We start from the raw sequence: 23,990 nt of genomic DNA, 5'->3' as shown, positions 1-23,990 counted from the left end.
GTGTCATACCCCAGCTTATGGATGTGGTGATAGATGTTTTTACACATGCTGTTGCATGTTTTTGATGGTGTACTTTCAGAGTCTGTTCATGGAAGTGAGAGTACTAGGTCAAAGAGTAAATGCCTCAATTTCCTCACCTAGAAAATGGCAATAGTAATTGCTACCTCAGAGATCATTATAAAAAGTAATTATAGGGGCGCCTGGGTGGCTCAGTTGGTTAAGCATCCAAATTTGGCTCAGGTCATGATCTCACAGTCCATGAGTTTGAGCCCTGCGTTGAGCTCTGTGCTGACAGCTCAGAGCCTAAAGCCTGCTTTAAATTCTGTGTCTCCCTCTCTCTCTCTGCCCCTTTCCATTCACACTCTGTCTCTGTCTCTCTCAAAAATAAATAAACATTAAAAACATTTTTAAAAAATCTATTTAAATTAAAAAAGTAATTATATTAATATATATATAAAGGACTTAGAATATGCCTAGCATGTAATATATGTTATAGAAACGTTAATATTTACCATTTTCTGTTAAGAGTGCATGAAATTTAAAGACTACTATATATTATAGTCTGTGCTTTCAAAAGCACTTAAAACCATGTTTGAATCCTTAATACAAATATTCTTTTTTGGGTATTTTTTGTATGAGCTGGACCTCTTAAATGTCAGTGCATGTAAGGCAAATTGAGGAGACCCTTTCCCGGTAATTCAGATGTTGGCATTATTCTTTGTTATGAGGCTTTTCAGAGTTACTTTTATAAGCAAGTTCACCCATCCTAAAATTTGTCCTTGTTTTAATTATATATACGTGTGTCTCTCTGAATGGTTTTCATTACAAATGCTGGGGCAGGTGTCTTACATCACATGGTACTTAGTGCAGTATGTTGTCAGCTATTAAAAATCCAGTCTCCAGGGCGCCTGGGTGGCTCAGTCAGTTAGACGCCCAGCTTCGCTCAGGTCATGATCTTACAGTCTATGAGTTCGAGCCCCATATCGCGCTCTATGCTGACAGCTCAGGGCCTGGAGCCTGCTTTGGATTCTGTGTCTCCCTCTCTGCCCCTCCCCTGCTCGTTCACTCATGCTCTCTCTCTCGCTCTCTCAGAAAAATAAATAAACATTACAAAATCCAGTATCCAAAATGGATTTTTTACCTGCTAAAGCTGCAGAGATATCCTGATAGCTGTTGGTCTATGTCCCCAAATACCCACTCTTCTCAAGTTATTCTAAAGTCACCTTTGAAGAGGATGTGAAAGCCATGTAGGGAAGAATCCAGGCTGTAAAACAAAGTCCTGATTACTGTTCATTAACTGGACCAATGGTGTTCAGAATCCTGTTAATTTGAGCAAGGTCTGAGTCTCCATTTGCTGCATCAAGAATAATATCTGTAGGCGGATTCAGCAGGGATTGTATCAAACTTCTGACCCTGCAACCTGCATTCGGACCCTTAGGACAGTGGGACCAAATGGTCATCTTCAGTAATGTCAGGAGCCACCGAAGTACTTCAGCTCTCAGTGCGGCACACTTGGGTTACCATGTGTGGTCTGATCTAGTGCAGTAATCCCACCAGTGTGCCGTTCTCAGTGGTGATGGGCCAGGTTGACTATGGAATAGACACAGCTTGTGTTTTTCTTTGTGTTTCTGAATATAACTTTTGGGCTCTGTTACTCATAATAAAAACTGGAGTCTATCATAATATGGAGAGAGAAAAGGAAACCGAAACAAAATCTCAGAGTGGTCATTTAAATTATCAGAGAACATCCATTTCCTATTTCCACCCTTTTTTAGACCACTAACAGAAGAGGCATAATAAAGGCTTAAAATTAATGACCAAAGGACTTTTCAGGATTATCTGTGTTTTTATATTTCTAGGTTTTTTTCTGGCTTGAGGACATGAGAGTCATGTAAGAGGAAATCTTATGGGGTCCTTTACATCTTGGGTAAACATAGGGAATGGGCTTGGGGAAATGCCTCATCCTGGAAAAAACAAAAAGCCAAGGTGAAAATCCAGTATGCTTTCTCTTCAGTGAGTTCTACCAAGTTGCATAGTTGTATCTGTGACGTCTTTTCGGCTTTCCTTTAAACTCAAATGATCAGGCATTTAATTCTCTTTTGAGAGAGAAAAACATTCTTTATTCACTTTTAACACTTTATTTTCTAATATCCCCATGTCTGTTTTTAAAGAATTTTGAGAGAAGATCCTTAGGATGAAATTAACCATTTCTTAGTTTAGACACATGCAGTCCCAGGCGCCTGGGTGGCTCCGTTGGTTGAGTGTCTGACTTCAGCTCAGGTCATGATCTCGCGGTTTGAGTTCACACCCCGTCGGGCTCTGCGCTGACAGCTCAGAGCCTGGAGCCTGCTTCAGATCCTGTGTCTCCCTCTCTGTCTCACCCTCCCCTGCTCATACTCGCTCACTTGCTCACGCTCTCTCTCTCTCTCTCTCTCAAAAATAAACATTAAAAAAAATTTTTTTTAAATACATGCAGTCCCAGTCAGGTCTATCCTTACAGCTCAACTTACCAACTTCTTTTTGATGTGTAGTCACATGGTTCCAAAATATGAAAGCATAAAAAAGACGTGTAGTAAAGGATGTCATTCCCTTATCTGTCCCCCGTCCACCAAGATCCTATGTTCCTCTCCTTTTGCTTTTCTAAGTTATCTGATAATAACTTACTGGATATCCTTCCAGGGTTTCTTAAATACAGTCAGATGCACGTACAGTTCTTTCTTCTATCCTTTTTAACCAAAGTTAACTCATGGATTCTCTTTGCATTCTTTTCATATAGGAACATATATCGAAGGTTTCCTACATTACATAGTTTCATCATTCTCTTAGTAGCAGTATAGTGACCCATTGTACGTCTGAATGGGTTTGAGGTTGTTTCCGGTCGTTTGCTATCATAAGTAATACTGCCATCAATGACACATGTACGAGAATATCTGTAGGATGGATTCCCAAAAGTAATCAGCAATTATGTACAGTTATAATTTAGCCTTCCCTGGGGTTTCTACCAGTTTATCCTCCATCCAGGACATTCAGAAGCACCTGTTTCCTTGCAGCCTGAGCAACAGAATGCTGTCCTTGTGGGGTTTTGCCGTCCTACTAGGTGAACAGTAATGTCTCAGTGTATTTTCAATTGTATTTCTCTTCCTTTGAGTGGGAGCGAACATCCTTAATTCAGGGGCCATTTGCATTTTCCTTTTAGTGAACTGGCTACGCATATCCTTTGCTTGTTTTCTGTTGGGCTATTATTTTTCTCATTGACCCCAAGGTTATCTTAGGGTATTAAGATTACACTTTGATTTATGAGCCTTGATTATGCTTATGGTGTGTTTTGCTATATGTAGGTTTTCTTATTTGTCACAGAGTCATATTTATTGATCTTTTTATAGCTTTTGGATTTTGAAAGCTTTTAGTAGTTAAAAAGCTCTCTTCCACTGTAAAGTTATAAAAGAATTCTTTTTTCCTTGTATTTTTTAATTTGCTGTAAAATCTTTGATCCTTTTCCTATTTATCCTGGTGTAATGTGTGAAGCATGGATCCAATTTTATTTTTTCCAAATGGCTGCATAGTCTTCCCAACATCATTTCTTATCAGTAGTCCGTTCCCCCTCTGACTTGAGATGCCAACTTTGTTATAATGTCAAGTTTTCTTGTCACTGTTGGAATTTCAGTAGCTAACTGCCAGTTAATTTGACCTGCTCTCTTGTGGATAGCCCTTTCATCATTAGGCACTCATAACTAACTTTGTAAGGAATGACACAGAGAGGAATAATACAAAATTGGGGGCAGGTCAGTGCTTCAGGGGCCCTGGCTCAGGCTGCTGTTAATCGAGGTTGTCTGTAATCCTCCCTCATAACAGGAAAACCTCAGTGAGTATCTCCAGTTTTGTCCACAGAGTGAAGTGTATTGATTATAATAATGCTTACTTAAGATTGTCCTAAGTGTTATTAGCTGCACAAGAGTGCTGAGAAGGGCTAAGGATTAATTGATTTGGTTCATGGTACATATGGATACCTTTGGAAATGAGGTTTATGGGACTTTCAGGAGAGAAACTTAACAGGCCATTTCCTTCCTAGGTTCACCTGTACACTTTATAGACCTACAAAAAATACAACTGTAGGACAGTGGTCTAGTACAAGATAGTACATGGGGCCACCTGGGTGGCTCAGTCAGTTGAATGTCCAGCTTTGGCTCAGGTCATGATCTGGTGATTCACGAGATCAAGCCCCATGTGTTTGACAGCTCTGTCAAGCTCTGTGCTGACAGCTCAGAGCCTGGAGCCTGCTTTGGATTCTGTGTCTCCCTCTCTCTGACCCTCCTCTGCTTACACTCTGTCCCTCTCTCAAAAATAAATGAACGTTAAAAAAAAAAAAAAAAAAAGACAGTGAATGGACTTGACTGCCTGCGTCAAGTCTAGAGGCAAGTTGGACATCACACGTCTGTTCTCCCTTTCCAGTCGGCCAGCTTTGTCCATCCAGCATCCACCATCTGCAGCGATTAGTATTCAGCGTCCTGCCCAGTCACGGGATGTGACAACAAGAATCACACTGCCATCACATCCCGCATTAGGGACGCCGAAACAGCAGCTTCACACCATGGCGCAGGTACAACCGGAGGCGAAACCATCGTGTAGGCTTGGGTTAAAACCAGAGTTGTGCCAAACTTGCTCAGAGCCTCACAATATCGAAGGCAGAGATTGCTTTTAAGCTGGACTGAGGGGAAGCTGTTCTTGTTGATAACTGTGTTGTGGATCTCCCCCCCCAGAAAACGATCTTCAGCACCGGCACGCCCGTGGCTGCGGCCACCGTGGCACCTATTTTGGCGACCAACACCATTCCTTCAGCGACCACGGCCGGTAAGTTGGCAGCCCCGCTCTCCCGCCAGGGAAGTATGAGACTTCAGTGGTGAATTAACTTTTCATTTCTCAGCTTCAGTCAGAGGAAAAAAATAAAAGAAGTTGCTTATCTTTTCCTAAGCACTTTTATCATGTTTTTGAGAATCTGTAGTGTGTGTGCAGAGGTCATTGCTGAAAATATTTTTTTCTCCAATTTCAGGCTCTGTGTCACACACACAAGCTCCCACGAGTACAATTGTTACCATGACAATGCCCTCACATTCGTCCCATGCTACCGCTGTGACCACCTCAAACATCCCAGTCGGTAGGTGCCCTGCAGCCTTCACAGAGCTTGAAAGGGATTTTTCAGCCCCTCTAATCAGGTCTTCGTATAGAGGGCTAGTATTGGTAGGGTTTTGGTTTATTTTTTAATGTGGTTGATTTTCAAAGCAATGCTGAATTTAACTTTTAAATGTGTCTGTCATACAGATTTGGCATGGTGGGGAGAGGATAATAATCTTTGAGAGCTTAAAGTAAACCTTTTAACACACTTTGATTTCCTCATTCACCAGACTTTACCTTTTCTGTGTGTACCTATTAAGAAATAAGTTAACTTGGGGCGCCTGGGTGGCTTAGTCGGTTAAGCGTCCGACTTTCGCTTAGGTCATGATCTCGCGGTTCGTGGGTTCGAGCCCCGCGTCGGGCTCTGTGCTGACTGCCAGCTCAGAGCCTGGAGCCTGTTTCAGTCTGTGACTCCCTCTCTCTCTGACCCTCCCCTGCTCATGCTGTCTCTCTCTCTGTCTCCTAGAAATAAATAAAACATTTAAAAAAAAAAAAAAAAAGAAATAAGTTAACTTCACAGACACAGACAAGGTCCACAGGAAACACAAGAAAGAAGCAAGGATCTGGAATGAAGAGAACTTGTACCTCGCTGGATTGTTTAGGAAAAATCTCTGGGTGAAGCACAGCAGGAAGGGTGGGAACCCTCAAGTTGATTACCTTAGGCTCTCGTCCTACCCCTACCTCAGGGTACTTCACAACCATGCTAAAATTTCTTCCCAGCTTTGTTTCTTCCCCTTTTACATTTGTATATGCCTTGAATATTAAGAAGAATATATTTGAGGGGCACCTGGGCGGCTCAGTCGGTTAAGTGTCTGACTTTGGCTCAGGTCACAGTGTCGTGGTCGGTGGGTTCAAGCCCCACTTTGGGCTCTGTGCTGACAGTTTGGAGCCTGGAGCCTGCTTCAAATTCTGTGCCTCCCTCTCTCTCTGCCCCTCCCCTGCTTGTGCTCTTTCTCTCAAAAATAAATTAACATTAAAAACAATTTTTTTTAAGAAGAAAAAATCTTTGAAAAGTTTCTGGCAGCCAAACTGTAGTCATTAAGAGCAGGGATTGAGCTCTTTCTTTGTAGCTCCAGATTATAAATGGTTCAGGCTTTGTAGGCCTCATAGGTCTGTGTCACAGCTGCTGAGTTGTGGATAATACGTAAACAAATGAGCAAGACTACAGTTCAGTCTTTTTACAGACACAGAAATTTGGATTTCATATAAATTTCATGTGTCATGTAATGTTCTTCTTTTGATTCTCCCCTCACCCACCGTGACGAAGTGTGAATCCCTGTACGGCCCGTGGGCCATACAGAGCAGGCATCTGGCAGGATTTCCCTACAGGTGCCAGCACCTGTCCTCGGGGCTGATGTCTCACCGTCACAGCTTCCACAGTGGGACTGACCTCTGAGGCAGAGCGCTGCTCTCTTTATTCGCAAGCCCCAGGTTTGTTTTCCAGGGTTGGCTTTGATTAGGTTGTATGATGATAAGCATGTCATTTTGTTGTTTATTCCCAGAGACATGGGACAGCTGCCATATTTTTCGTAGACTCTTGGAAGAGTGCTTTCTGTAAGATGACACACTGATGTACTTAACCAGCAGAAGTCTGGGGCACAGACACAGAAGTATGGCTTCCCAACCAGCTACATTCTAGTGCGGGGGTGTTCCTTCCCTCTCTGCTTCCTTCCTTTCATCCTTCCCATGTTAGACAGCTTCACATCCCTCTGGGAAAACTTGGAGGACGCTTTTCTGAAATGATGGTGGGACCCAGGAAGCCCTTCCCCTTCCCTTAGATAATTTGGCCACGCCAGTCCTTAATGTGGTGTGAGTCCCACGGCAGGCTTTTTAGTGGTGAGAACACTTCTGCTGGCTCTTTCTCACATTATGCTCACTGCATCTTGGCATCGGAGAGACCACGCCTCTTTCCTTCACCTCTGAATTTAATTCCCTGGTTTGAAAAGAAGTTCGGAGGGGTCTGTGTGTTTGTATGACTTTAGCGTTGACACACTTTTGTTGAAAAAAATCGTTGCTTGTTCCATATTGTCACCTCACACCTTTTCTGGTTGTATCTCCTCAGCGCTGTAACAATGAGCCAGGCTTACTCTTACCATTTTTATAGTCGAGAACCTCACTAGTGTATCTATAGCCATGAAGAAAGTTAGACCAGTAAAGAGAGGGCAGTGTGCCCTATAAGGGCTCTCTGGTTCCGTGTTGAGTCCTCTCTGTAAAGAGTTACTTAGAAATTAGTTCCTATTAATGTCACTGTATCTTCCTAAGAGGTCACACTGGAAGAAAACTCACTCAGAGTTCCGGGAGACAGAAATACATGCATTCATTTGGCTAAAAGTATCAACTTTTTACCTGTCTTAAGTTACAGTGTAGTATTCTACATCTCCCAGCTGTTTTATCTTTGATTTTTAGCCATTTGCTAAATTCTAGATGAGAGTATCATTTGACAGTAGGCTCCAGATTTAACATCTGCTATTTAATGTGATTGATTTCATCTAAGTCCCATTAGGCTCATGTTCTGGTTTTCTTTTCCTGTTTTATAGTAAGCCAAGTACTTTTCTGTTACATCACTATGTGATCCCTGTGCAAAGGTACCTTGGTTGAGAAAGGAAACCTGATAACTAACCCTAGAGCATTGATTTTCAATTAGGATTTTAGGGGATATGTTAAAATCACTTAAGCAGCTTTTTCCAAGTGACACTTGACTTTCTCCAGGTGAGATTAAATATTTAATTCAACCACTTTTACTAATAGAAATGTGTTGAGTCACGGGGAAAAGCTGATTAACCATGAGCATAGTCTTTGCCTTTAAAGAATATTTGTTTCCAGTAGAATACTGTCTTTATTTTCTCCATGCTCTGGCCCACATGTGACAGAGGTGTTGGAATTATAAAAAGCAGAATCAGATGGTCACAGGATTCAGAAAACAGGGATTCTCTTTGGAGGTGGCATTATGTTCAACTTATGATTTTTGCATTATGTTTTTCCTGAAGTGTTTGGGTGTTTTTTGGGTTTTCTTGGATAACTGAGAAATGTGGCTTTTTAAAAATTTATTTAAATGTTTATTTTTGAGAGAGAGAGAGACAGAGCATAAGTGGGTGAGGGGCGGAGAGAGGGAAACACAGAATCTGAAACAGGCTCCAGGCTCTGAGCTGTCAGCACAGAGTCCAGTGGAGGGCTCAAACTCACGAACCGTGAGATCATGACCTGAGCCGAAGTCGGACCCTAACCAAGTGAGCCTCCCAGGCGCCCCTGTAGCTTTTTTAATTAGAAAAAAAAGGTGGAGCTATAAATTCATGGGTGCGTGTATGGTTTCCCAACCCATGGTTAGCTGCTCTGCCCAATTACAACTGCATTCCTATTGGAAGCATTCTTTTCTCTATCTTGTATGTGCACAGTGTAAAAACAAGGTTTAGTTGCTTCCCCGTCTGCTCCCCTTTATTTGCCACCTGTGGAAAATGTGTCATGCCAGCTCCTCTCTTCATTAGCCATTAGATGCCATCATCAGTGGTTGAATTGGGTGTCCCAGCTATCATCCAGCAGAAATGTCTCCAGCTGCCTCCCTTGGGAAATGGCGGGGGGGTGGGGGGTGGGGTGGATCCTGGGGTTTGTGCTGCTTACCACAGGCATTCAGTGCACTGCACTTTGGATGATGTGGTGGCATCGTCCTAGTCACCGGTGTTGATGTGCCTGTCCCTGCTGTAACTCAGGTGCATAGAGGGTAGCTGTCCTTGTATTTCTCTAATGTAGGTTGCAGCTCTCCTTTCCAAATTCCCTCACACAAAGGGACAGTTTTGTAAGAACACTAAAGTAGGGCCCAGTTCAGCTGTACCTTCTAAACGAAACTTGATTGCAAATGCTAGAGGAGAGCAAACTTTGAGCTCACATTAGGTTTGAAAACTCTGTATAGTCATTTTGATTTTTGCTGTAAAGCATTATGTAGGGGCACATGGGCAGTTCAGTCGACTAAGTGTCTGACTCTTAATCTTGGCTCAGGTCATGATCTCATGGTTTGGGAGTTTGAGCCCCGAGTCAGACTCTATACTGACAGCACGGAGCCTGCTTAGGATTCTGTCTCTCCCTCTCTTTCTGCCCCTCCCCTGGTCTCTCTCACACTCTTTCTCAAAAAAGAGCATTCTGCATTTCTTTCAGAAAAGAAAGCATTGTGTAAAATCACAGGACGTTCAGACGACCTAAGAAATAAAGTGATTATTGGGGCACCTGGGTGGTTCAGTCAGTTGACCATCTGACTCTTGGTTTCGGCTCCGGTCATGACCTACAGTTTGTGAGTTTGAGCCCCACATCAGGCTCTATGCTGTTAGTGCAGAGCCTACTTGGGATTCTCACTCTCTCCCCCTCCCCCTCCCTCCCTCCCTCCTTCCTCTCTTTCTCCCTCCCTCCTCCCTCTCTCTCTCCCTCCCCTCTCCCTGTTTCTCTCTCTGCCCCCTCCCTCTCTCTCTCTGCCCCTCCCCCACTCATCCTTTCTCTCAAATAAACTTTAGAAATAAAGTGATTCTCTAGAGAAGGCCTCCTCATATAGGAGGAAACTAAAGACTTGGAAATTAGAATGATTGACTCACTACTCATTAGCTCCCTATTCCTGATTAGCTGTGGACCCTGGAATAGAAGCTAAGATCTTTGCCATGTCTGTATTCAAAATTTTGATTTTTTTTTTTTAATTAAAATTTTTTCTCCTTTTGAAAAAAAGGTCTCCAAGAAGCCAGGTCTGGGGAAAGGGCCTGATTGCTAGTATTTTTGTTAAAAGTAGTAATGTTGAGCCAGGTTTGACAAATAAATGTATGAATGTATCAGTGGAGTATTGGATTGAAATAATTCAGTTGAAAACTTAAGTACTCTTTTTTTTTTTTTTTATTACGATTAAACTAAAAAGCCAGGCCTCTTATTACTGTTTGCATTCTTAAGATTGTTGCTGGCCAAGAATGTTTTGGCATGCCAGTAAAAGCATATGAGAGGTAATGTGATTGGATTTTGCATTTGTAGCTAAGGTGGTGCCTCAGCAGATCACACACACTTCTCCTCGGATCCAGCCTGATTACCCTGCGGAGAGGAGCAGCCTGATTCCTATTTCAGGTCATCGGGCCTCTCCAAATCCTGTGGCCATGGAAACCCGAAGTGACAATAGGTAGGAGGGAATGTGCCAGTTACACTGCCCCATTGTGTCCTTAGTTGTTTTCATTTTTCAGTAACAGAATGTGCCACAAGATAGCATATATACACTTACTTTCAGATTTGCCCCTGAAAAGAATATGTTGTATAATTTTTCTTCCTCTTATGAAAATGTGCTGTGTTTATTGAGCTATTCACCTTTTGATGGATATTCTGCTAGAATCTGCTTTTTCTGGTTGGTATGTATCTGTGTTTGCTTTATTTTGAGCCAGTCTGACGGTATGGAGTGCAGCATCATGACCCTTCATCCCTAGGTACTTCCCTTTTCACCCCCAACAGAGACCTTCTCAAAACCACAGTACAATAACCCAAAATGATTCTTGAGTCTTCCATTCTCTTTCAGTGAGATTTTTTAAGAATATAGACAGGCCTAATAAATATACATTTACATTCCTTTGGTGGAAAAAAAAGGAATATAGACAGGCCAGTTGTCTTTGTAGAACATTCTTCAGTTTGAGCTTGTTGGATTATTTCCTTGTCGTTAGATTCAGGTTATGCATTTTTGGAGCAAATACCACATAGGTGATGCATTCTTCTCACTGTTACATCAGAGAGCTCATGCACCCTTCTGTCTCATTATTAGCCATGGCAACGCTAATTACATAATGAAGGTGGGGTTTGCCAGATTTTTCCATAAAGGTATATTTTTCTTCTTTGTAAACCACTGATCCGTGTAGAAATACTTGGAGACTGTAAATATCTTGTTCCTCAATAAACTTTGTCTCAGTGGTATTAGCATCTAATTGATTCTTGGCTGAATCAGTTGCTGCTTGCAGTTTATGATGGTTGCAAAATAGTGCCTTTTTCTAATGATCATTTCTTCCACATTTATCACTTGGCATTCTTAAGTAAATAAATATTCTCTTGGGGAGCCTGGGTTGGCTCAGTTGGTTGGGCCTTTTACTTTGGCTCAGGGCATGATCTCATTGTTCGTGAGTTTGAGCCCCGCATCAGGCTCTGTGCTGACAGCTCAGAACCTGGAGCCTGATTCAGATTCTGTGTCTCCCTCTCTCTCTGCCTTTCCTGTGCTCATGCTCTTGTCTGTTTCTCTCAAAAATAAATAATAAATAAATAAGTAAATAAATAAATAAATATTCTCTTATTTACACCCACTTATTTATTTTGTGGTGTATCTTTTTTAAATCAGCATGGGATCATGGATTTGGTTTATTCACTATTATAATCCATTACTGTCCTTTGTTTTGATGCTCAGATTATCTCTGAGAGCTTCTTCAGGCCAGTTCCTGTGGGCTTTGCCATGTCCCATACATTCTAGCCCTTCCTTGCTTTGCACTCTAACAAGATAGTCCAAGCTCCTGCGGAATATTGTCTGAGCCCTGGCAGCTCCCATTTCCCCAGGGAGATCTGGTTCCTTTTCATCATTTAGAAACCTGGATCTAGGTGTTAGCTCTGTTCATTGCTACTGGATTGTCATTTTTTTCTAGGCCCTTTTAGCAGACAGAAATAGGAAGTATATGATGTAGTAAAACCTCTATAGTACATGTTGATACTCCTAGTTCAACCCCATTTCCTCTCCTGTTCTATATTTGTATCTATCCTTCCCCAGCGAGAAGCTGGTACATACGGTGCGTATGAAGTATTTCAGAATTGGATCCTTTTTAAATGTTCTTGTTTGAGGATTATGATATATAGGAATGCTTATAGGTTTTAATATGTTGGTCTTCTGTCCATTTGCCTTGCTGAACACACCTGTTAGTTCTAAAACTTGTAGGTTTTCTTGGATTTCCTATGTAGGTGTTTGAGGGATTTTTATCATTTCCATTTCGCATACCTATTGTTTTCTCGTTAACTGGAGCTTGAATAGAGCAGAAATAGTAAGTATTCTTATTTCTCACCTGAATGGGAATTCTTATGAAATTTCATTATCGATTTCAGATTGAGGAACCAAGTTTTTTCCTATTCCATTTTTTAGGTATTTATATCATGAATAAGTATCGAATGCAATTAAAATTTAGAAGGGGAGTATTTTTTTTTTAATTCTGTTATAGTTAACATTTAGTGTTATATTAGTTTCTAGTACATATTTTTTATGTGTCTTTTGTGATATTTCAAACGATTGTCCTTAATTTTTCAACAGTATATAAAACATTAGTAGAAATTCTGATAGTCATTCTTCCTGTGATAAACCTTACTTGGTCACGATGTATTTTATTTTATTTTAAACTCAGTTGAGTTTTATTCAGAAATTTTTGTATTGATGTAGAAAGCGAGATTTGTTGATCTGTTCTATTATTCTCCCTGTCTAGGATTGGTATCAAGACTACGTTAAGCTAAAAAAATAAGTTAGGCCTTGTTTCTTCTTTTTTAGTCTCTGAGTCAGTCTGTAGAAGTTTGGGATTATCTGTTCTAAGTGTGTTTGATAAGATTTCCAGTAAAAACAGTCTGAATTTAAGAGTCTTCCAAGTGGAACTGAGCTGAGCAAACCTTTGATTATTGAGGGGTATTTTTTTTTTTTTGAGTTGGTTTTGGTAATTATTGCTCTGTGTATTTTTATGTTTATTAATAATGGTTATTTATAGTACCCATTTGGTTTTATAAGTATTCCTCTCTCTAAGTGTATGTCCTTTGCTCTAACAGTTTCTTTGGGACACTATTGGGGAAGTGTTGGTGTGGCATATAAAGATATGAACAGGATCTGGGGGATAGGATCATTTGAAAGTGAAGAAGAAAATAGATCCATTTTGGCTCATATTATCTGTCTTCCGTCTATAGACCGTCTGTTCCTGTTCAGTTCCAGTACTTTTTGCCAACATACCCACCTTCTGCATACCCACTGGCTGCGCACACATACACCCCAATCACCAGCTCTGTGTCCACCATCCGACAGTATCCAGGTACAGCCCTGCTGTTAAGAGGACTTTTAACTTTCCAGGTTTTATAAGCATGAGATGACAGTTGATCAGTGAGTATTTCTAGTATGGATTCTATTACTTCAGCTTCTTTTTTCGGATTCAGATAAGGTTATAATCTGAAGCTTCAAGGTTTTTTATTACATCTGTGTGATCTGTAAAAAGGTTGCTATTTATTAGTATATTTGCATGACTTTATCCCACCTTGAGGATAATTATGTTAACAATTTGTTATATCTTAAAATGGAAGTATAGTTAAAATGGGAAATACTGTACTTATATGGAGCTTCAATTGTTTTGTGGGGTATCTGTTGATTTTTAATACTAGTCCAGTTATACTCAACACTCACAATCCTCATTGCAAATAGTGTTCTTTTTGCTAATCCGGAAAAAGTAATACTCAGTCCTCAGGGTTTGTGTTGTCCTTTCCTGTGAGACCCTCAGCTTGCTTTAAGCATAAGAGAGCCAGACTGTGGGTGTTGCCTTTCTATTGTGCACTCCAGGATTGCAGCCAGGGCCACATGGAGCCGTGAGCATTGAGTGGGGACCCAGTGCAGATGAAACATGATTTTTTTGTTGTTTTACTTAGTGAAAATTAGAGAAATTTTGAATATGTTTGGAACAACTTGGTGGTAATGAAACTACTGTTTCAAAACTGTAGATTATATTGTATTTTATATATTATAAAATACAAGTGAAATATTGTTGATAAAAACTTAATTGATAAAAATTGAAGTCAATATCTGATTTGAGATGTGGTTTAAGAGTAAAACATACCCTGGGGCACCTGGATGGCTCAGTCAGTTCAGCTTCTGGCTCTTGATTTTGGCTCAGGTCATAATCCCTGGGGTCATGGGATCGAGCCTCACGTTGGGCTCTGTGCTGAGTGTGGAGCCTGCTTAAGACTGTCTCCCTATGCCCACCTACCCCTCTACTCCTCTCACATGTTCTCCCTCTCTCTCTCTCTAAAACAAAATTTTTTTAATTAAAAAAAATTTTTAAATAGTGAAACATACCTTGAATTTTGAAAACATAGTATGGAAAAGAGAATGTAAGATAGCTTACTAATAATTTTATAGTGATTATATTTTGAAAGTGTAATATTTAGGGTGTATTGGTTTAAACAAATATGTCATTAAAATTAATTTGGCCTGCTTTTTACTTTATTAATGTAGCTACTGAAAAGTTTACAGTTGTAATGGACTTATATTTCCATTGGACAACATGAGTCTAAAACTTTCAGATTCTCAGGATTAATTTAAATAGCTTTGAAAACAGGTTCCTCAGTCTCTGCTTTGGGTTTTTTATTGTTTTTCCCCCCCACAAAACTTTCCCCAAGGCCTATTTTAATGTGCAGAAGTAGCTGATGAATTGTTCTGAGTTTTCTGTCCTATTTTGCTGTACATCAAAGTAGTAACATCTCTTTTTTAATGTTTACTTTGAGAGAGAACAGAGCAAGGGAGGGGAGGAGAGAGGGAGGGAGAGTAATAACATCTGTTTAAAGGAAACATAACTTTCCTTCATTAACAATCCTATAAAGAATAAACCATGTTTAACTGAATTTAAAAGTAGGATTCAGGGGGCGCCTGGGTGTCTCAGTCAGTTAAGCATCTGACTTGGGCTCAGGTCATGATCTCACAGTTTGTGGATTCGAGCCCCTCATCTAGCTCTGTGCTGACAGCTCAGAACCTGGAGCCTGCTTCAGATTCTGTGTCTCCCTCTCTCTCTCTGCCCCTCCCCCATTCATGCTCTATCTCTCTGTCTCTCAAAACTAAATAAATGTTTAAAAAAAAAAAAGGGGGGATGCAAAAAGTATGGTAGAATCATGCTGACAGTTAAGTAAACGTCACGTGTGTGTGTGTGTGTGTGTGTGTGGCGCGCGCGCACGCGTTACATTTAATGCTGAGAATCCTTAAGTCTCCATCAGTAACAGCACTGCTTCAAGTTTCATCTACCACAGCCAATTGGTATTTCTGTAACAGTGCAGTCCTGTCGCCTTTCTGGAGAAGATAACTCAAGGCCAATATGTATTTCTCTGAATGCCCTTCAGCTGAAAAGGACATGCAGAGTCCCTCGTGAGCTAGAACCAGCTATGCAGACACTGTCATTTTATATAAACGTGTATTTGTAAACATCCATCAGAAGAGGACCGTCAAAAGTATTGGGGATCCTGCCTGCCATCTGTTTCTCTACATTATTATTTTTCCAAGTGTCTTCTCTCACCACTGCAGTGGTCCTGATGGATACAAACACAGAAAAGTGAATAGTCCAGTCAACAGCACTTCCTTTCTTTCAGTATCAATACTGTCATTGTCTGTGCAGATAGGGGTAATATATTATTTCTCAGACATGTGGATCTTTGCATGCATGGACACAGCTGAAGGAATGATTTATTAACCAGCTTACCTAATGTCCTGTTTTCAACTGGCTTGTTTTAAATGATTTTATTTATTTATAGACAGAGAGACCGTGTGTGTGTGTGTGTGTGTGTGTGCGCACGCGTGTGTGTGTGCGTGCAAGCACGCACATGTGAGCAGGGGAGAGGGGCAGAGGGAAAGGGAGAGAGAATCTTAACCAGGCTCTGTGTTCAGTGTGCAGCACACATGAGACTCGATCCCATGACCCTGGGATCATGACCTGAGCCAAACTCAGGTGTCTGATGCTCAAACCGACTGAGCCACCCAGGTGCCCCCTCATTTTAAGTGATTTTAAAGCAGATGTTTTCAAATCAGGAAGAGGACTGGAAAATTTATATAAAATAGGCTCTGATCTTGCCAAATATGAGATTACTGTGTACTTTGTAAGTAATTGATCTCTCACAAATTGTTCCCGAAATTTCCCTTGTTTAAGAGATGTTTTCCGTTTCATTCATTTATTCATTCATGCATTTGTTAATTTCACAAATATTTATTGAACCCTATTATTGTATGTAAGATCCTATTCTGGCTCTGTTTTCTAAGTTCACTCTTAAATAAACCTTACTTTGAACAAGCTTAGAGCCTAGTAGGGAGATAAGACATGAAGAACTATTATTGGAGAGAATGTGCTAAGTCCCAGCAAAAAAGGCTTAAGCAAAGCCAGGCTGCTTCTGAGCTAAGAGAGGTTATTTCTACTTTGAGAGGGTGGGCTTGGAGGTCAGGAGTGACTTCTAAAGGAAGTGACATTTGGAAAGCCTCTCTCAGAATGGATAGCACAGAGCCGTGATGGGACCGCAGGAAAGCACTTTTCTGTCTGTGAACGGAGTATTAGCACAGGATATGCACTCGAAATAGAGTGGTTTGGTGTGGGCAGAAGTGAAGAGTGGAATGGGATTGCACCTTGAAAGGGTGGTGCCCGGATGGCATGTTCAGGCAACAGACCACAGCTGTTACTGAACAGAAACAGCAAAGGTCCACTCACTTCTCAGGAAGAAACTGATAATTTCATGGGTGTTGATTCTCTTTTTTCTTCTTTCTTTCTTTTTTACCAAGGGAAAAATTGCAGTCTAGCAATGATTATAAATTTACATGTACTAACATTTTGCTGTGATTTTTCCTATTCATAATAATAATTTACCTCTTTTTAACAACTCTGTGGTTTATAGAAATTAAATTACATTTTCCTTTTTTATAATGGGTGTGTAATTGACATGACATTTTCGTTTCAGGTGTGCAGTGAGATGACTTGATATTTGTGTATGTTATGAAATGATCAACATAATAAGCCTAGTTAACATCCATCACCTCATATAATTACAAATTGTTTCTTGTGAGGAGAGCTTAAACATCTATAACTCTCAAACGTACAGCATAGTATTGGCTATAGTTACCATGCTGTACATTACATCCCTGTGACTTACTTATTTTCTAACTGGATGTTTGTGCCTTAGTTTCCTTCACGCATATCTCCAACCCCACATCCCCTGCCTATGGCAACCACCCCCCTCTGTTCTTCGTATCTCTGAACTTGGTTTAGTTTGTTTTTAGACTGCACGTATAAATGACATCATAAGTTTTTTTTTCTGTTTTTGTCTGCCTTACTTCACTTAGCTTAATACCCTCAGGGTCCACCCATGTTGTTGCAGATGGCAAGATTTCATTCCTTTTTAAGGCTAAATAGTACTCATGTGCGTGTGTGTGTGTGTGTAGATACAGGTATCATATTTTCTTTACCCAGTTATCTGTCAGTGGACCCTTAGGGTTGTTTCTGTATCTTGGCTATTGTAAATAATGTTTCAGTGAACACAGGGTACATGTATTTTTTTCTGGATTGTTTTGATGACTGAGAAGAAACATCTTTTTTTAATGTTTATTTATTTTGAGAGAGAGTGGGCACATGCGTGCGGTGCATGGAAGGGAGGGGCAGAGAGAGGGAGAGAGAGAATCCCAAGCAGGCTCTGTGCTGTCCAGTGTGGGGCTTGAACTCATGAACCATGAGATCATGACCTGAGCCAAAATCAAGAGTCGGATCTCAACAATGAACCACCCAGGCGCCCCATAGAAGAAACATCTTTTCTCTTTTTCTTTCCATAAAAAGTGAAAAATCCCCTCTTTGTGGCTTCTTAGGAATGCTGTTGTTTTCATTTTTATGTTATTGAGTTTGTTTTTATTTTACATGATAGAAAAAAATGAAACTTGCTTGTTTTCTCTCTTCAGTGGATATATGGACTTTAAAATTGATAACTACTGTATATCAGAAATGCCTCTGATGGTGGTTCTGTCAATTAAAGCAAAGATTCTTGACCCTGGGAGCTACCGGTGTATTTCGTAAGGTTTATTTTAATTATTTAGCATAGTTCCCTGGCTCACATTTGGAATTTAATGGATTTAATGCTATTTCTAGTAGTAATCCGCAGCAAGAGCATATCAATTCATATTGATAGGAAATCAGGGGGAAAACTCATATGTAGAGCTTTATATAGTGCTAAAAAAAAAATTAGGAGGGTCTGAATGGCTCAGTCAGTTAAGCATCTGACTCTTGATTTAGGCTTAGGTCATGATCTCAGGATTTGTGGGATCATGCCCCCTAATGGTCTCTTGTACCGACAGCACAAAGCCTGCTTGGGATTCTCTCCCTCTGTCTGGCCCTCTATCATTTGCTCTTGCTCTCTCAAAATAAATAAATAGACTTCAAAAAAAACCTGAGGATTTAGAACTTTTACAGTGGAAAATTCTGTTTTCATTTCATTGTTTTTCTCTTTATGTGGACTATGTCTAATCAGAGCTAACATTCTTATAGTCACTTTCTATCTCATCTGCAGTTTCTGCTCAGGCTCCAAACTCTGCCATCACAGCCCAGACTGGCGTTGGGGTGGCATCCACGGTCCACCTAAACCCCATGCAGTTGATGACAGTGGATGCTTCCCATGCTCGACATCTCCAAGGGATCCAGCCAGCACCTATCAGTACACAGGGGATACAGCCAGCCCCCATTGGGACTCCAGGAATACAGCCAGCACCAATGGGCACACAGGGAATTCATTCAGCCACCCCAATCAGCACACAGGGACTCCAGCCTGCACCAATGGGCACTCAGCAGCCTCAGCCTGAAGGGAAGACCTCAGGTAACTTGAGTTTTTTGCAGGGAAGTTGGTGTGGAAGAAAGAGATATACTGGGTTTAAAATCCTGGTTCTGGGGCGCCTGGATGGCTCAGTCGGTTAAGCGTCCAACTCTTGGTTTCAGCCTAGGTCATGATCTCGCAGTTTGTAAGTTCGAGTCCTGCGTCAGGTTCTGTGCTGACAGCGTGGAGCCGGGTTGAGATTTTGTCTCCCTCTCTCCCTTTGCCCCTCCCCCACTTGATCTTGATCTTGATCTCTTTCTCTCCCCTTCCCTCTTTTCCTCTCTCTCAAAAAAAATAAACTTTAAGAAAAATTGTTTAAAATCCCGGTTTTGCCGCTTGCTGGCTTGGTGGCCTCAAGTAATTTTTCTTTGCCTCAGTTTCCTCCTTATAACATGAGTTGCCTAGAACTTATCTGTCAGGGTCATTGTAAACATTAGAAATTATGTAAGTAAACAGGCTAATATGCACTTGCACTTGGTAGGAAGCAGTCGGTAAAGTTAAGAGAACCAGTTCACCTTACTACAGTGTTCTCATTCAGCTCGCTCTTCAGAGTTGTGTGCAGAGCTGTAAAATTAAGGCAGACTGGAATGTCGGTATCATTTTTAGGGATTGAGAGGTGATGGTATTTCACAAGAACTGTAGGAGACTGTTTTTTGAACTTGACTAGGTACTTTTTATGTATTTTATCTGATTTATTAGTAATTCTGATTCCGAAGCAAAGAGAAGTGGTTACTAATTGAGCATCAATAGACTTAGTAACCTCCCACTTTGCCATCTGCTTTTAGGCAGATGAATGCTTATGCTCTAAACCTTACCTTCTTGAAATCGGACAGTAATGACACGGGTACTCTAATTCTGGTGGCCTGATTGTTTTCGTCTTATGTGACATGTTGGTAATGTTTATTTTCCCCCTTTCTTCGTTCTCTCCTGCGCCCTCCCTGCCCTCCAGCAGTGGTTCTGGCGGATGGAGCCACGATCGTAGCCAACCCTATTAGCAGTCCGTTCAGCGCCGCTCCAGCAGCAACTACTGTGGTGCAGACCCACAGCCAGAGCGCCAGCACCAACGCTCCGGCCCAGGGCTCGTCCCCCCGGCCAAGTATCCTCCGGAAGAAGCCCGCCACGGATGGGTAGGTGGACCCAGTAGTGCTACACGACACCTCTAGTTCTGGGTATAATTAGTAGAAACATTAGGCTCTCTGTGATGCTGGTAGCAAACTCTAAATCTCTCCTCTTCTTTGAGTTTTTTTAATCTGTTTTAAAGTAGCCTCCCCACAGGCTTGTTCAGTAGAGCTTTGCCAAGCTCAGACTGTAGGCCAGGGAGAATCCATGAGTCTGTGTGGGCCAGTTTATCAGCAGCCATTGCATACTCCTTTAGGAGTTCTGTCTGTTTTGTGGAGTTTAATCCTGGACTCCCTAGACTTGTCCAGGTAGGCACATCAGTGTGTACTGTGTATGTGTTTTCCTCCTCAGCCAGTATGAATTGTTATTCAGGGCAAGCAGTTTCCCAGCTATTAGGTAAGAAGCCTCTTCAGTGGCAGAAGTGGACTGTGTTGCCTTAGAACCGAGTTGGTAGGTGATGGACAGGAAGGTGTGTGTTGTGCTCTGAAACGGAGCTTGAAAACTTGGGAGGCGGGAGACGGGCGGTCACACTTCCCAGAGCAGTGCTCCTGTGTGGCTGCACTGGGCTGATGTGTGTCAATAGAAGATTATAAGGGTTCAAGCATAGTGGGAACATAAGCTACTAGGTCCAGACAGGGTCTCCAGTCATGCAGGGCTTTGCCTGGACCAGAGTCTTTTTTAAGGGTAAGTCAGTCTGTGGCAAAGGAGCCTTATCAATGAAAATGCAGGGCAAAGCTTGTACTTAACATGGCAAATTGAATATACGTACTTCTGAATTTCTTATCCCCACAAAACCCTATAGGACTTTTAGCAAACAGACTTTCTAAAAAGTCATAAGCACATAAGGATGAGGAGAGAATAGAAGGCTGGGTTGAATAGGAGAAGCTGAGTTGAAATGTGATTAAGAGGGTCAGAGCCTTACCCACACTTTGGAGTTCACTGCCCCTCCCAACCTCAGCACGCACCTGGAGGGTTAAATCTGCAGGTGGTTCACTGAGTGGAGCCAGGAGTATTCTACCAGAAACAGGTTTGCGGAGTGCTGAGACCTACCAGTCCCCTTCTCCCTTTTAGCTGGCGGAACCCGGCAGCTGAACGCTGTTGACAAAAAGTGAGTTGTTGACTGCACTTTCTTTCTGTGCTTGTCCAGCCCAAGGGGGAAGTTGCAGAGATCCCAGCACTAGGGGGTTCGTAAGATCAGGAATCACATTCCCCTATAAGTGAAATTTAAAGTAGGCAAGTTCTTCCTTGAACTCAGAGCTTCCAGCCAGCATCAGTCCCCCGTTCCTAATCATGAACACACAACCAAGCAGGTGTCCAAGGGGCCTTCTGACAAACCACTAGACAGACATACTGAAAAATGCAGCTTGGAACATGCAGAGAGAGGCAAGGCCAGGAGAACAACAACCAAAAGTAACAGCAAGTACAGACCAAAACTGAATGCTCTCTTCAAAGGACAAAAAAAATGTATCTGTGCTATAGGAAGACAGTGCTGTCCAAAAGGAACATTTGGAGAACAAAAGAGTGTGTCCTGAAATTTAAACTGCAAGAGCAAAAATCAGACTCAGAGGGGTTGAAAAATATAATTGAGTAGAGGCTCCTGGGTGGCTCAGTCGGTTAAGGGTCTGGCTTGATCTCAGTTCAGGTCTTGATCTCAGGGTTGTGAGTTCAAGCCTTGCATTGAAAAAAAAATAGAGGGGCACCTGGGTGGTTCAGTCACTTAAGCATCTGACTTCGGCTCAGGCTGTGATCTCATTCATGGTTTGTGAGTTTGAGCCCTGCGTCCAGCTCTGCTGACATGCAGAGCCTGCTTGGAATTCTGTCCCTCCCTCTCTCTCTGCCCTCCCCTTCCCCTGTTCTCTCTCTCAAAATAAACTTTAAAAAAAAAAAAAAAAACTTTGAAAAAATACAGTTGAGGAAATCTCTCAGAAGTAGATTGAAAAATAAGATAGAACATAGAAGAGGAAAGACAAAATCAAAAACCAGCTCAGGAGATCCCACCTCCAAGTAATGCTGTTTCAGTTAGAGATCAGAGAAAAGGAGGAAGATCACTTAAAAACAGCTCATAGAAGATTTCCAAACTGAAGGGCATGAGTTTCCTGATTGAGAAAACCACAACGTGCCCAGCACAGGTAGATGCAGTGTGTGTAAATAAACCGGTACTGAGATACACTTCCTGAAATTTCACAACCCTGGAGACAAAAAGAGCTGGCCCCTTCTCTTCCACATGGCCGCCTCCCTGTGACCTTTGTGCCGTGCCCCGCAGTTGAGGGTGTTGTCATCAGCATTCCTTCCTCTTTGAGTGTGCCTGCCTTTTTTAAATGGCACCTGATGCTTCCTCAGCATCTGGACTCCTGACTTTCCCCAAGCAGTGGCTGTCTTTCCTCCCATCCTCCTGTCCCTGGACCTGGTGCTGGGCTCCAGGCCCACTTGGTGCCTCACTGCCAACTTTCAGGCCATTCCTCTTGGAAAACACTCGGTTTGTATTCAGATTTCATAAAATATGCACTTGAAAAGTAGCCAAGTCATTCCAGGCACACTGAAAAGTTTTCTAATAACTGAGTCAAATATCAGTTTTAAATTCATTTAAATTATGTAAATGAAATACCGTTAACAAATTTTGCTCCTGGTTACACTTGCCCACCATTCAAGTACTTAGTAGCCCCATATGGCCAGGGGCTGCCTCGTTGGTCAGGGCAGCTCGAGAGGCTTGATCAGATTCCGGTTTGATTTGGGGGTGTGATTCTATGTCCTTCAGAAGTTACCTAACATCTGGCCATCATTCTGTGGGACATGATTTCCCAGCTTTCTGGTTCCCAGTTGCTTGAATGCCTCCCTTCCCTCGCCCATCCATCCACACCCACCCACAAGTGCAAGCCTTCCTTGACATTTTTTTCTATCCTCCGGTGTCCCACACCTCAGCAGCAGTGGTGAGCACTACCCAGCAAGGAGCCTTCCACCTTTCATGACCTTTCTCTCCTCTCCTTGACTCAGCTTCTGGGGTCCACTGCGATCACTTCCTTGCATACGGCCCCTCCTTCCTTGCCCCCCTCTTCACTTTGTCAAAACCAGAGTCAAATCCAACTTTCTACTGAATTTGTGCGGCAGATTGTGGTGGGGCAAGAACCATGTTGACCGGCCTTCTTGAGCTCCACTAGGATCTCACAGGAGACCAGCACAGAGTGCTGTCTTTACCACACTCCTGGAAAGTTGTTCCCTGTTCCTCTCAGAACTCCCACACCTCCTCTCTCATGTTCACACCAGCTAATGAACTTGATCCTTACTTGTTTGATAAAAATGAAAACACCCAGAAGAGAACTTGATAAACTCTAGCTTTCTATCTCCTGTCTACTCATCTCATCTGTTACTATGGATGGACTCTCAGCCCTTCACTCCAGAACTGCTGACCTTCACCTTTCCAGCCTGCTGAGAACAGTGCTGTAGCTCTTCTCCCTCTTGCCTGCTTTATCAGTGCTTTCTCGCTGGTGTTTCCTTCACAGAGAAAGCAAAAATACACTTTTATGGGGGTTTTTTGCTACTATTTGCAAAGAACATAAAGGAATCTGCTAACTCCATTTTTTCTTCCAGTTTCTTTCTCCATGTTCTCACTAAAGTATAGAAAACTGCACAGATAACGCATGTATGGGGTAACGTAGCACTGAGTAAACACAACAAACAACCAGTATCCAGGCAAGAAACAGAATATTACCAATACTTTTTCCCAAAGGTGACTCAGCAGTTTATCTTTTGACCTTGTTGATTTGCTTTGCCTCTTTTGGAACTTGTGTTGAATCATTTTACATGTTTTTGTACAAGTCCATCTTCCTTCCCTTTGTTTAGTGTAGTTCATCCACATTATTGTTTGTGATTGTAATCTTTTTTATTGCTGTATGAAATGCCAGTGTATAACAGTACCATAGTTTATCCGTGGAGATTTGGGTTGTTTCCAGTTTGGGGCCATAACGTAATCTTGAACATTGTTGTGCATGACTGTGGATACATAGGTAAGTGCATTGGTTATGTACCTAGGAGGGGATTGGCTGGGTGGTCAGCTGTGCTTATGTGCAACTCTGCTAGGTCCCTGCATGCCCTCCACGCGTGGGGGGGGGGGGGGG

At 41.9% G+C, this 23,990-nt stretch overlaps 1 protein-coding gene across 9 annotated transcripts in view; it reads left to right on the top strand.

Annotated features, from left to right (window-relative positions):
• The window catches only part of SAP130 (Sin3A associated protein 130), a 77,959-nt gene that overhangs the window by 24,130 nt on the left and 29,839 nt on the right, over window positions 1-23,990 (top strand). For 7 of the 9 annotated variants that reach the window (XM_039253209.1, XM_039253210.1, XM_039253206.1 and 4 more), the window contains 7 exons: window positions 4,450-4,597; window positions 4,758-4,848; window positions 5,048-5,152; window positions 10,165-10,306; window positions 13,084-13,205; window positions 18,460-18,762; window positions 19,709-19,886. In XM_039253209.1, coding sequence (XP_039109140.1) covers window positions 4,450-4,597; window positions 4,758-4,848; window positions 5,048-5,152; window positions 10,165-10,306; window positions 13,084-13,205; window positions 18,460-18,762; window positions 19,709-19,886 — 1,089 coding nt within the window. The remainder of the gene's footprint in view (window positions 1-4,449; window positions 4,598-4,757; window positions 4,849-5,047; window positions 5,153-10,164; window positions 10,307-13,083; window positions 13,206-18,459; window positions 18,763-19,708; window positions 19,887-23,990) is intronic. The other 2 variants (XM_039253211.1, XM_039253208.1) reach the window with 1 other exon arrangement.

Source organism: Hyaena hyaena, unplaced genomic scaffold (genome assembly GCF_003009895.1).
Source record: "Hyaena hyaena isolate Hyena2069 unplaced genomic scaffold, ASM300989v1 scaffold_441, whole genome shotgun sequence".
Lineage (NCBI taxonomy): Eukaryota > Metazoa > Chordata > Mammalia > Carnivora > Hyaenidae > Hyaena > Hyaena hyaena.
This window is presented reverse-complemented; position numbering and strand designations above follow the sequence as displayed.